The sequence below is a fragment of the Melanaphis sacchari genome, unplaced genomic scaffold (assembly GCF_002803265.2).
Source record: "Melanaphis sacchari strain LSU unplaced genomic scaffold, SCAv2.0 Contig23_pilon_pilon, whole genome shotgun sequence".
NCBI lineage: Eukaryota > Metazoa > Arthropoda > Insecta > Hemiptera > Aphididae > Melanaphis > Melanaphis sacchari.
Window position 1 is genome coordinate 3,630,836 of NW_020271114.1, and position 15,625 is coordinate 3,646,460.

The 15,625-nt window shown below is 23.0% G+C and overlaps 1 protein-coding gene across 3 annotated transcripts in view; it reads left to right on the forward strand.

Moving 5' to 3' along the window:
- The window catches only part of LOC112594801 (band 4.1-like protein 4), a 148,201-nt gene that overhangs the window by 11,403 nt on the left and 121,173 nt on the right, over positions 1 to 15,625 (forward strand). For all 3 annotated transcript variants that reach the window (XM_025339803.1, XM_025339802.1, XM_025339804.1), the window contains exon 2: positions 7,176 to 7,296. In XM_025339803.1, coding sequence (XP_025195588.1) covers positions 7,213 to 7,296 — 84 coding nt within the window. In that variant the 5' untranslated portion in view covers positions 7,176 to 7,212. The remainder of the gene's footprint in view (positions 1 to 7,175; positions 7,297 to 15,625) is intronic.

Consider the following 15,625-nt stretch of genomic DNA (forward strand, 5'->3'; position numbering starts at 1 on the left):
TCGATCCGTATGCGGTTCTCCCTTGTTCGTGTTCGTTTGTTTGCTATCTGCAGACTAATATATAGTATAATATATATTAAATGTGTACACAATACCCCTTTCTCCATACCGCCGATTATTATTAACGTATATAGCGTATAATATGTGCGCTTTGTGCAATTGAATTAAGCTCATTTACAATAATAACAATATAGGGGGCTGTATACACTTTGTTTATTGTTTGATTGTACGTGTGCTTGTATAATTCTCATGATTATGTTCTGATCATATACTAATTTAACAAATCCACCGTGATAAAATTAAAAAAACAATTCAAGTAATTCAACAACTTGATGATAATTTTGGATACTAAATAAAATTAACTTCGTCGTTGTGTTATAGTCTTGACCTCTCCCGCGGTTAATATGTATATATAAAACGGGTTGTCGACCTCTTACGGTGGTCATGTGTAGGTTAGGTATACGTTTGTATGTGTGTATATATGTTGTCGGTGTCTGCGCGTAGTGAAACGGTAAGAGATTAAGAGAGAGAAGCTAGAAAGAAAAATAACGTTTTATAAATACTCCGCCACTAGTGCTTGCCGTCGCATTAGACTAGTTTATTTAAAAAGATTGAGACGAAAACATGCCATATAAACGAATACAGTTAGTCGTCGGCGTTTGTATAGAAATCGAAAACGGACGAGTTCAAGCTCTTTATAAAGATGATCGAGTTATCGGTAATTTACGTCCCCCCTCGTGGGTCCCCTAGTATATCTATTGTGCGCTTTGCAGTTGCCCTCTTTGTCGTGTCTTGTTTATACCGTATATGCGTTATTGATGGCAGACATCTCGTCGTCGTTGTCAACAATGACCGTATCTAAACTGTGACGTTATTAGATGATTTACCTAACTAATGATTAATGTGTATCATTATTAGCTCTAATGTAGTTTTTAATGAATATATTTGTTTCTCTGAACACAACATTATTGAATTTCACTCAAACAAAGGTATCTCCTAACATATAATATATTAAGTGGAAATGTATTTATTTGACAACAGTTTGATTATATAAACTAAACTTAAAACTAATATTGAATACGCAATCGTGCAATTCTAACTGAGGTTAAAGTTTAAAATTATCGATTGTTAACAGTATTGATAGGTGTCGATTCAAAATGGCAATCCTTGCAGGTATTTTTTCTAACCTATATAGTGTTGATAATTTTATTAACCGATAATGTTATTAGAATAAAAAAAAAAAACAAAACAAAAACTTATTCGTATTATGATGTTGTATACAATTGTTTAATACGTATTTGTCATAGTTCATAACATTATACTAGTAGCTATTACATTATTACTGAAGTTTTAATAACCAGAGCTTAATTTTTCAGTATTATACGTTTAGTTTATTTGTTTAAATTAAATAGATGCTGTTATTTGACATTGAGATTAAAAGGTTTTTTTTTATTTTTAATTATCTTATGTTTTTAAGGAAACGTATGCTTATTATTATAGTTATGGTAATAAACATTATAAACATTAGACGATATACAGATATACAGATCTAGAATATAACACTATGAAATACATAAAAATATTTTTTTAAATAAATTTTAATTCTAGTTCTCATTAAATATTTTAAAAACAAACAAACGTTGATAGTACATCGCCATAAGTTTATATTTACTTATAATTTAATACTTCTACTTAACAAAAAATAAAATATGACAATTTATTTTTATTTATTTAACTTTTTAACTTTCTATAAATATTTTTATATTTGAGTACATAAATATTAACTTTTTGACATTTTAGGTGAATACTTTTTACACTGTAACGTATAATGTCATAATAAGTAAGAAACTGTTGTTATTTTTTCCCTTCGTAACATATTTTTTCAAAGTATTTTAATAAATTAGAATGAAAAACAATGAACTTTTTCACTTTTTGTATAATTATAGTATAATTTAACAGTTTAAATTATAAGTGAGAAATAAAAATCAGTGATGATTTTTTTTTATTAACAACTAATAGAAAAAATTTGAATACATTTATAGGTTAAGTTTTTCACGTAAATAACCAAAATCTAAAATTCTCTTTGTTTTTATGCACTTGTATAATCGACGATTTTTGTTTGAATAATTGTTTTATTTTTATATTTATTTATTTAACTAATACATAAATATGTATAACATTTTTTTTATGTCGGTGGTAAATTTTTGAAAAAAAAATTCGAGGAATTTCAATATTTACCCACATTAAAATATATAATAATGATGATTAGGACCCGTAATTAAATAATTAAATATTTTAAAAAATATCTTAAAAAGTGCCTTTTCAATATAATATATCTTTAAAAATAATCAACATTTTTTTTTTTTATAGGCATGTAAATTTGAAACAGTAGAAAAACTGTTATTTAATATTTGTCATTTTTTAAACTTTTTTATCTTGACTAATAGTAATATTTAAACAAAATACCAAATTATAGACTCTAATCTAATAATAAATAAATAATACTGTATACTGTAAATAAATGCAACCACGATGTATTTAAAATCAATTAATTACTTGTTATTTGTTAAGTCCTGGTTAAACACTATATTCAATAAACGTCAAAGATAGATAAAGACATTATTGAATTTATATAATGTAGAACGATAGAAAATTTGATATTGGGTATAAATAAAAATCTATACAAATTATTAAGCCAAATATTATAAAAATATTATTTATTGATGAAATATTTTGAATTTTCTAATTAATGCTAAAATCTTGTACAATTTATGAACTAAGAATTAGCAAAATTACCTGAAATTAATAAAATTAAATTAAAAAATAGAAAACTTTGATAAATATCAAATAAAATTTTCATCTTTAATGTTTTTATGTAATATAGAATGAATTATTTACTTACATTATCCTAGAGCATCAAAAACACTACATTGAATTCGGGACTTAATTATGATACATAATTAGGTACGTAGGTAACTGTAGCCCAGAATTCAAACACTATAAAGTATACAATACATTAAAAATCGTACTAGATGGTATACTATGGCCATTGATTCAAATGTATTTTGTTTTCATTTCAATGTTCAAAAAAAAAAAAAAAAACGATGAGATTTGATGTTTGTAAGACTATGAAATTATTACGTCTTCCAAACAACCCTTGTCCGTTGGCTTATTACACCGCCATTGTTATTGTAGCGGTATTAACGTACCATTTGATGCGCATATTGAACGTATATTGAAGGAAATAACTCTGCGGGTAGTGGAGACGTAGATAGATACTATGTCAGCGCAACTAGAGCGTGTGATAAATATTTATCTCGTGGCGTATTGTCGTGTATTGGCGGCGATTTGTAATGCAAACAACAATAACGTACCGTTTCAACAGCCATGGTTTAGCATATATTATTATCATCATCATCATAACTATTATTACGGAATTTTAACGGCCGTCGATTTTATTTACTGGTCCTATATCATATTCATGTATTCCTTTATTTATTACGTATGCGAACGGGTTATGCAGCGTTAATTTACCATGCGGCAGACGACGCACGATACTATATTACGTACCTAAACTATATAAGCTAGTTATTGTAATATATATATATATATATATATTTATTTATACGGTAAAAAATGTATCGATAATAAGCAAAATTAAAAAAACTAATTTTACGATTTCTGTGTACATATGATTTTATTTATTAAATTCCGTTCTTATCAAAACACGTTTTAGTTAAAAAGAATAATAGTACGTTCTGTTATGATAAATATATTACGAAATCTGAAACAAATTATAACTAATAAGGTATATTATTGTTTTTGGATCAATTAGTAGATTTATAAAACTATTAATATTTTTAAAAGTTTATTCAAATAAATGTATAAAATAAATTATTAAATTATTTTCGTTTAAATGCACCTTATCGCAAATAATAAATAATATGTTTCACAATCTTTTCAATTATTTTTAAATAAAATATAAATCAATTATAATTTCTATCCCTAATACTAATATTCATTTTTAATACGCATTCGAGCATTCTTATGCTTATTACGCTGCTCACACAAATGTTGTAAGATTGTAAAAATAATGTAAGGATAAGAGATTTTCAACATAAAAATTGAATAATGAAATACTTTTGTGTGATAAAAAAAAAAAAATCTTAAGGATATAAAAAAATATTTGATATTGTAGTAATTTTAAATATTATGAAAACGAATATCTTCAAATTTTAATTACCGTAGGTATATCTTAATAGCATAGACACTTTGTAAATACCCCTTAAAACTGATATTTTATTTCGTTAAAAATTGACAATAATATATGTTATGTATGAATAGAATAATTTTATTGGAATATATAGTATTCTTGTTTTAATTTCTTGTTTCTCAATGTCATAAATTTTATAATTTTATAGACATTTTATACTATAGTTACTATAGTTATAGGACACTCCTTATTATATTTTATTTAATTAAAATTTACAAAGTTTTTGGATTAATTTTAACCAACTATATGAATTATTATAAGCCAATATCATTTTATTAGAAACTACTATATATTATTGAAATATTGAATTACTTTGTAGTTCTTACTCCCTATAAAGGTTGTTATGCATTCTCATGTTTTCATTTAATAATTTATTTATTCAATTAAAGTTTTTATAATTTTTGAATGTATTTAAAAACCATATTTTCAAACTCTTAATTTTTTTAAATATGGTGTTTAAATATACTTTAAAATTTCAAACATCAGGTATTGAATAATTGCATTATTGAAGAAAGGGGCGTGAACATGGTTGTTGAAGCATCTTATAAACGAGTTAGTGTTATTTATTATTTTAAACTTAATGCTTATAACTTAAAAATTCTATTTGTATAACTATACTATACACTTGTTAACTTGCTAGTGTAGAATAGAAATATTTGAATAGATAATAGAACTGTTTTTACTTATATGTTCTATTAGAATTCGACAGACAATGAAAATTTCGAAAAACAGATACATTTTTAATTTTATGTCAAAAAATAAATTTATATTTTTCAATTTGTTGGTACATTACAAGTATTGTAGGGTAGGCTATACTGTTTAATCAGTTTCCTCTATATTTTTTACAAGATTATAATAAAAATAATGACCTATTCTTCGTGTAGATTGTACATTTAGATTTTAAACCAATTGATAGGAATTTATTTATCTAACACTGATGTTTTATTTTTCCAAGGATAATTTAAAGGGTTAAAGCTAAAAAAATACTTCTAAATCATAATCACTGTTATTCAATTAAATGAAAATTAAACCTTCAAAGTTTTCTAATGTTCGCACACGAAGTTTTGACAGTTTTTACATAGCTTTATTTGAACGTAAAAACTATATATTATACAGTTTATACGTAAAATAGCTGTAGTGATTAAAATTAAACTCAAATAATAATGTATTCATTGAATAATCATAATTAATTGAAAATATTGTATTATATATTTACGAGTATGTATAATTTTTACTTATGTTTAAAAACTAAAAATACTATTTAGTTTTATAATTTTATTCATATAAAATTAATAATAATTTAGAATATTATAATATTATATTTTTGATTTCAAATCGTATAGTTGTATACGAATTGAAAACGCAAGTGCCAATTATAATTTATAATATACACGTGTTTGTACTATTTGATATTCATTTGTTATAAATATTAATTTTATTATATTACATAACATGTATATTTATTCTGTAATATACCATAGAAATAAATGATTGAAATTAAAAAAAAAAAAAAAAGAATTTTAAATTATCAACTATAAGTTTAAATATCCCAATTCGGTAGATGATACAATTTAGTTTGCTTGTTTTGGTTAAATAATCAATTGGTATATTATTATGTTTATACAGCGTAGAACACGAATGTCTATAAAATTAACAAAACTAATAATTCTATTGTTGATTCAAAATGTTATGCACATATAATATATATATTTATTAGTATTTTTTTTTCAATATACTCTTATATTATTACATGAATTGATAGTCAAACAAAATGACAACAATATAAATCATAACTCAATAACTAGGTATACAAATGATTTATCTTTTAAAGGCATACTTATCTGATTCTTTTCTATAACAAAGCTCAAGAAAAAATAAATATTTGTTGAAAGCTATCTCCCATTTCACTCTTCCAGTTACACGATTATAATATTTTTCCAACGATATTTTTCTGATTAAATATTAAAATTGTATTGTTTTCCCTTTGGAATTCCCTAGTCACGCGTTCGTTTTTGTATTTATCATTTCATTTTTACAATTTGACGAGAAAATTCATCATTTTTTACGTGTAGAAAGACTCTAAGGAATCACGGTTTCCCAAAGGCAAGTGTTATATCGTTAATTTTTTTCAGTTTCCAAAGGATGTGTTTTTCAGAACTTGTCCTTTGCTTGCTATTGCCTAGTCCCTTCTCACCACTATCTTATCCATTCGCATTATTTTTACAAGCTTATCCATCGTGTGTAAAAGTTTGGGTTATTTCGCGTAAATCGCATTTACGACCGAATGTTTCGGACAATGTCCCGTGGGTTAAGTTGTTAAGCTTCCTGCTCCACTAGCGTGTTCCCTTGGCAATTCCTCGGGGACAATATCCCGAATTCCATTCCAGTTGACTGACCATATGGGAAATTGTTGTGGATAGCATAAAAATCCAGTTTAATCGAAGGCGCTTGAAAAAAAATGGTTCCATTAAAATAATCGTCGAATGAATACATTTGATCTCAAACTAAACAATATTGTATACAATATGCAAAACGAAGACCTTTGTAGAGTGGTACTAATAAACATTATCTCAAATTAAAATGCTAAGGGCAAAAAATGTCCTATATAATGGGTGTATTTAATATCCTTAAAAGGCTCATTGAAATTCCTCTATAAGTTCAGTGAATAAAGAAATTAATCATTTGAGGGACTCGACAGCATAAAAATATAACAAATAATTTTTATAATCTGTCAAAAGTCTTCTGGTTATTTATTTTTTCGATTGAAATACATGATAAAATTGTTTAATTAATATTTTTACGATTGTTCCTTACTAAATATATTTTAAAATTTGTTTTCATTATTGTATTAACTCAAAAGTAAAGTATTATAAAAGTTTAATTTTTAATTTTTTACTTGTAGATCTATTTGACAAGAGTTAATAAGAAAAAAACCCAACATGGGCTGTTTTTGTACTAGCGCCCGAACACACCACTGCAAAATTGTATTCCTCGACGATCAAGAACTTGTGCACGAAGTTCAGGTAAGAAAAAATATATGTAATTAATTAAAGTTATCGAGTATTTATTATTATTACATAGTATAATTATATGATTATGATATAAAATATTTAGGCACATTGATTTGGGGACAGTAAATGTTAAAAAATTGTAATTAACAAACCATTTAATATGTCGTTAATACGTTCTAATATTATTGTTAAAAGGTTTTTAAAAATTAACTAAATATATTATGTCACTGGTAATATAATATAATATTATATTTTTCAAGTTTATTTTATACTTGTATACTTTTGTTTAAGAGTATAGTTTGTTACGGTATAGTTAAGATAATTAAAATAATTAGTTTAAAGTTATACTATAACAAAATAAAAAAAATAGTATAAACTAACATAAATAATTTAAATTGCTTTCTCAATTACTAAAATATTTTAAGTATATATATAAAATATAAATACAATTTACTTTTTATAAATAATGTATAACATAATAATTTTCGTTAACAAATACATACTGATTTTGATATTCATAACATTTAAAAACTCATCTTAATACAATGAATTTCTTAAGAGTATAGAAAATAATAAGTAATAAATAATTAGTGAGTTAACTACTGTGCTTTTATTAAACGTTTTCATATTATTATTTATAGACGTATTTTGTAAAATCAGTAGGGGTGTTAATTAAAAATAAGCATTGCAAGTGAAAAGAATTAAGAAAAAATTTTTAATTTTTAATTTCTCTCCAATAATATATTTTTAATTTAATTTTGAGTTAAGAATAACTTTTTATTTTAAAAAATAAATAAATAATTTTTATACGGATAATATAATTATTGTATGTTTATTAGGTAACATATTTTCATTTTCTCAAATTAATTTTGTAGTTAAATAATAATTTTATCAAAACTAACTTATTTTATGTTAGAAATAATAGTAAAGTGTCCTTGCTATAACTATATAATTAAAAATTATTCATTCTATAGTTTTTTTTTTATACATTTATCATTTATATGATTTTATTATATTAGTAAATAATTATTATAGTTATTTATTTCGACATTTCAATGTTTCTTGTACTCAAATTATCTTTAAATTTGTTACATTTATAGCTTCTGAAGCTCATAAACTTTATACTATGGCTTTGCATCTAGTGTTAATTTTTTCTTAACATTTTTGGTTTGATTTCCAATCATCTCAGAATAATACATTTTAATAAATAATAATTTATCGTATAGTATGTACAAGGCAATTAAATATCAGCTGCAGGCAGATTAACCAAACGAAACTTCACAATACTTTTCTCATATTCTCACGATCCAATTAAGTTTAAATTTGCGTTGTTGTATAATGAAATGGTAAATGATTAATTAAAAAACATCAATGAAAGTTTATATTTCCCAAGAGATTTTTTTCTCTTGCTATATTATGTTATGCAAGTTTTTAACGCTAAGGTCATGTTCATATATTTTCTTTATCTTTTTGTTCCCCATTCCTTCTTATCACTTCAAGTATTACTTGAAATATATATATATAATATATATTAGGCTAAAATGAGTGTTATGCATTTAGATCTATAGTAATAAAATAAGTATGTATCTAATAAAATAAGCCTAAGTTTATCAATAAGATACTAAAATTCTAAAATATGACAATATAATATATTTTATTTTTGTAATGTTACATTTTTTATACATCTAGTAGTAGTTCTTTCTGGTTTAAATAAATATGGATAGGTAAAAACAAGTAGATTAGATTATATAGGCGTGGATGATGAGGTTAACCGTCTTCTATTATAATTAAGCAGCAGCAATAAAAATTACTTCATGAATGTTAAAACAATCTCTATCAATTCAATTTTATTTAATTCTAATCGTCTCTGAATTTTGATTTTAGATTCCTCCTTTTTTGTCTTTATCTTATGAATTTTAACCTAACACATTTTATGTTAAATAAATTCATTTAATGAATTATTTAAATTCATTAATACTACAGTTAAAATATAATAATTAATGACTATATTTTATTTTAGATGTCTATTCTAAACTAGTGTTACAACTTACATCTAGTATGTGACTGTGTTAGTTGTTTTTTTATTGTCTATTCATTCTTAAACCATATAATTGTTGAATTGTGTTCACGCATAATATGTTGAATATGGTTGAATTTATAATTGAATAATGCATATCATATTTTTATTTTGAATGGTAATCATTGTAACAAAAATAAAAAAAATGGTCTTTATTGTTTTAGGATGCAGATACGTATATATTAAAATAATAATAGGTTTGACATGTCTTGAAAATATTTTTGTTAAAAATAACAAAATAATATTTTAAGTATATAAGGTTCTGCTTCTTAATAAAGTTTGGTTTTGTAGAATTCAATATAATCTAATATATTTAATTATTATTCAAAAATAAATTCATATAAATATCATAATAGTAATACCAGTGGTGTATTATTGATTTTTTTGAGCAAGGAAATATAACTTAAGTTGTTGATACAATCCCAACACTTAATTAGTAAACAATAAAGTGATAAATGGAAGAAAAAAACAACTATAATCATTATATAAATATAAGCTAAAAAAAGGAATTACGAGAATAGATGTATAATATCTCCCTAATCTCCCTCTGTAAATATACTATTGAGTATTATGCATAGACTTACATAAATTTATTTTACCGGTAGAAGAAATAATCTTGGTATTTGATATTATAGAATTACGATTTACGAACAATGCATTTATTTTTAATATTTTCAATATATTTTTGAATGATAGATCTTAGAAAAACAACTTTTAAACATTATGATATTATCATTAAAAAATGACAACTCAATTATTTTTTATAAATAAAAATATGAAAATTTTCATTTTTTTAAGATGAAAATAATTATTAGTTATAAAGAAAACATTTTTTTCTATTCACGTGGTCGTGTAATGTACATATTTAAGTATTTAACTAAGCTACTATACTTATTAGTTATTATAATATAGTGTATATAATTTATATCGTTTTTGTTTTTCGTCTTTTGATAATAATATGAGGCTTGCGAGAAGTTTAAATTAAAGTAATGAACTATTGTAAAATTTGTAACATCAGTAGTGGCTACTATCAAAACACATTTTACACCTCTAAAATTCGTTCTTTTGTGACATAAAGGCGACGACGGAAAGGAAATGTTATCAGTTATCACGAATCATGACAGGCCACCAGAGGGTGAATTTTACGTTACAGATATAATAAATAATTAAATTATTATGCCTTTGTAATATTTTATTTTTATTTTCTACTGTCTTTTTTTTCATGTAATATCATGCCACTGTAGTCATGTTTTGTGCTACTAAGTAAATGCATAAGTAGTAGGTATACAGCGACAAAACCGCGAAATTCTTTAATCTATTTCTCTCTATATACTTTGATTACTTTGTATATGACCGTACAAAATGTATTGAACTTTTTTACAGCAAATAATTATCATATTCAAAAGTTGTTTTAAATTATTATAATTTATCGTTATCATTCCTAAACGTTAATAATTATTTAAATGTGCGCAAATACAGTTTAAGTTTTGATAGCTCATGATCATTGATAATTTTTAACAGTTATGTTGATATTGGTTCAAATTTTTATAGTAATATCTTATGTTATATATTATAATATAACATTGTGAATAGGTGTGTCGTATAAATAGCTTAATATTAATGTAGGTATATATTTTTAAAACAAAATTGTATTATGTATAGTAAATGATTATAATCGTATAGTGGTAAGAGTTTTAAGAGTCTAAAAGTTGTATGTTTTAAATTAGCTGAAATTGTTCTTTTTTTGAAATTCCAATTTTTTCTAAGTTGAAATATCTATAAATAATGTTCATAATATGTATTTTTGATATTTTTTAATTGATTTTTTAATTTAAATATTTGAATCTTGTAATCAATTATTATACATTTTTGTTGATCGTAACAATTTTAATCAACATCCGTAGAAAAAAAATTGAAAAAATTTGAAATTTTCAAATTCTTATAAATATTAAAATATTTGGTTAAATATTTCAAAAATAAATTTTATTGTTTATGGAAAATGATAATTTAAATAAACTTAAATACATTTTTAAAGTTTCTATGACTAATAGGTATTTGAATTACAAAAATGTATGATGATTATATTTCATTACATTTTTAAACGTTGTGTTGAAATCTAATTTTTTATGATTTTTTAATCACAAATTTATTTACAAATTTTCGTGATTTTGTCTAATTTTATGAAAACTAAAATATTTATTTATCAAAGTACGTTTAAAATATTTTTTATAAAATGTCTAGAAAAAACTAGTATAAATATTTGGTTAAAAACTCAAGTCTTTTGCATTTATTAATTTATAATTTTTTTTGTTTTCCAAATTATTTTGTAAAGTACTGCGATTTTTTTTACTATTCTAACAGTACTAAACTACAGGATATAAGTTGCTACCAGAAACCACTCTCGTAGTTTAAGATTGAAACATTTTTTATAGTATAAAAAATTTTTTTAGAATCATAAAAAATATCATTGAAAAATGTAAACATTCATTGCTCCGCTCAGAATCTAAAATTATTTAGAACATCTAAATTGATTAAAATTTAAAATACATCAAAGTGTCATTTAATTATGTCTAAATCTATAAAAAAATATATTTAATCTATTTATATTCACTTGAATATTCTGAAATAATTATTTTACTAACAGTCATTATTATAATTTTTAGTTAAACCTTTAATTTCACAGTTTTAATTCAAAATTGTTTATACGTTTAAGACTATAATATTACATATTTTATAGGTAACATACATTAACTATTATTGTATTAAGTCTTTAATATACTGGCTATCAATTTATTATCAAATTTAATACGCTGTTGTAAATATATAAATATATAATAATTAATTTACTAATGACATTTTATTTCATTATTTTTTATTAATATACTATAGTTTATAGTTATTACTTATTAATCTTTCGGGTTGATATCATAATACTAGTTATTACTTATATTAGTTCATAGCCTCTATATCTTATGGATGTAATCTTAAAATAATAATATGGTTTGCGTTATAGTAACTTATAACATTAGATACATCTACAGAGTTTTCTGATTATATGAAAAATACATATGTGTATGTGTGTGTGTGTGTTCTGTAATAATAGTTTACTATAACTTTTGTAGGATCTTTAATATTAATACAGTTAATATATTTGGACATTTATATTAAACCACTACATATTTGTTATAATGATTGTGAACGAAATATTATAACAGCAGAGAACTGAATAAAGGAATGTGTTGACAATGATGATTATTTTACTTTATATTAATTTGGTAGGGGGTAAGTATTGTCACTGTGTCAGAATACAACTTATTTAAATCTATCACAGCTTTAAATTCAAATAAAATAAAACGATATTTAGGTTAATAGTAAAGATATTAGTTTTGAAAATTAATTGAAATATATTTACTATACCTCACATAATATAATAATATATTTGAAATGATTTTTTATGTTTTAGAAAATAATTGAAAATGTATTTATAGTAAAATAAATACAAATTTTGGTGAAACGAATTTTTAATAATTAAAATTTAACGGTGATATATTAAATTAAAATATTATTTTGCCTGAATGATTATATGAAATCAAAGATAGTTTTAAAATAAATTTATTCTATAAAATATAGTGAACATAGCATTTTTAAAAATAAACAATAGATTTTTTATGTTTTTTTTAGAACATGAAATGATGAAACTATAGATAAACCAAGTATTAAATAAGTAAATAAATAAAGTTGATAACCATGATTCATAATCAATTTTGATTTTATTTAAGAATTTAATAAATGCTTTGTATTCCTCTCTTTTATTTATTTTTGAATTAAATATGTTTATAATTGAATAAAGTATAAGAATATAAAATATGGTTAAGCGTTATTTTAATTTGGCTTACATAATAATCAATTTTTGTAAAATTGTAAGTGATTCAAGATATGTCTGTAATCTTTATTTATTTTTCTGTATTATTATTTAAGATCTATTAACATAAATCATACTAGATAGTTAAGTCGTCTTAGTGATTGTGTAAATTATTATATTAAACGCAATATAGTATTATAGAATATAGTTGTCCAGTTGGATAAACGAAAGTGTTGTTTTGATATTATAGTCTATAGGTTCGGAGAGTCAGCCAGCTGAAACGATTTATGTCAGTTGATAACCATGGTTTTATGGTCTCTGGATGTACTATAATATATATCAATCTTGTAGTGCTTAGGTGGACATTATAAACCTATGGAATTTACCGTAAAAACACTCTTTTATATATATTAATGGGTTATGTGAATTTGAAATATTATTATTACAAAGGTTATAACATTTAAACGGTTGAGAAAAGAAAGTTTCAACGCTCTTCTTGAATCTATTCTCTAGTCTATCTCTATCTTTAAATTTCAGAGTACTTTTTGATGTATTATAACAAAAGGAGTAAATAAACTATATAACAGAAAAAATGGACTAATGTGATGTTAGATTACATTTAAAAAAAAATGTTGTTTTGAGTAAAGATGATTTAAGTAGTAACGTTTATTTTAAATATAAAATATCAACATTCTTAATAAAAGTTCTTGTATGGTACATAATTGTATTTTTCGTTGGATAAATCATCATGATAGTAGATATCGTTAGTTTAACAAGGTCATATTATTGTTATCCTTTATACAAATCGAGTATGTTTTTTCTTCTTTTTTTTTTTTTTTTTTTTGGAGTTTGGAACATTTGGGTGCCGTGTATAATCCTTTTGTGACATATTTATTACAGGTGACCTATTCATACTAACCAATACTTTGCCATAGTAATTTATGCGATGTTAAATTGTCTCAATTTGACAGTCAGGATTTCGGAAAACACAATATATTTTATGGTCAATAGACGTCAAACACGATTACTAAATGCTTGAAATATGAATAGATACGTTATTTAAATGTAAAACCAATGGAATGTTCAAACGCAAACTTCTTTTTTTTATTAACATTGGGTTTATTTTTGTTACTGTGTGTGTATATATATATATATATATTATTTATAAAAGTGTTTACATGAAAAAAAATATAATTTGCTCCTGAGAAATTTAAAATAACAAAATAATTTATTTAAAATTTATTGAATGAAAAACAACTATTGAATAAAGTGCATGTAAAATAATTCGTTTATAGAGTAAAAGAATTATTCATTTTGAGAACTCTGTAGTATATATATATATATACTTATTACTTCGTTTCAGTTACGTGTGCTATATTTTTAAGACATGCGATTTTAATTTATTGTTTAAATTGTATTTTTAAATAAAATATATGTATATGTTTGACCATATGAATAATTAGTTTTGCGAAAAGACTAGGCTCTTGTAATAAGGGTAGCTCGTTGCGGACTACTTATTATTTTCTAAATGTTTTTTAGCTCTTCAAGCTACCGCATTATTTTAAAAATGTATTACAATAATTTTATGGTAATGACCATTTGACTATTGTATTACTAGCTTTATTTTATATTACTAACCACGTGTAAATGTAAACTGAACTATTATATTATTATTATTATTATTGTTTATAACTTTGCCAATATTATATTTTGAGTGTCTTATAGTCCATGATCGAATTTTGGAATATTGATGGCAGAAAATGATACAGAAATAGCGAAAGAAATTAGTTATAATTGAAGTTGGTATTATATTTTGTCAATATTCAAAAGTGAATCGTGGATTATAGAACAAATTAATATTCAAATTATAAACAAAAATAATTGCCTATAATACAATAATATAATAGTTCAGTTTACATTTCTATAATTATAATGTAAAATAAAATTCATTCGACAGTCAAATAGTTATTATAAAAATTATTCTAATTTTAAAACCTAACTGCTGTTGATCTGTATGCAATAACCTAAACGAGCTAGTTTAGAAAAATGATCCTATAACATCTTCTAAAAACTAATCATATATCTAACATACATATATATATTAAAAATACAATTACAAAAATAAAATATATTCTAAAATATCTATCTAATAATTAGTATGCATTTTACCATTTGTTCAAAAACAATGAGTTAACTTTTATTCACTCTTAATAAATTATATTAATGATCTAATAATATTTACTATTGAATATACTTATACATATTGCCAATAAAAACTCTCAAACAAAACAATTACATTCGTAATTAAATTATTTACTAAATATTTTATTAAACTACATTATACTACATAGCTAATACATTACTAGGCACATATTATTATATTATAATAGTATGCTATTATA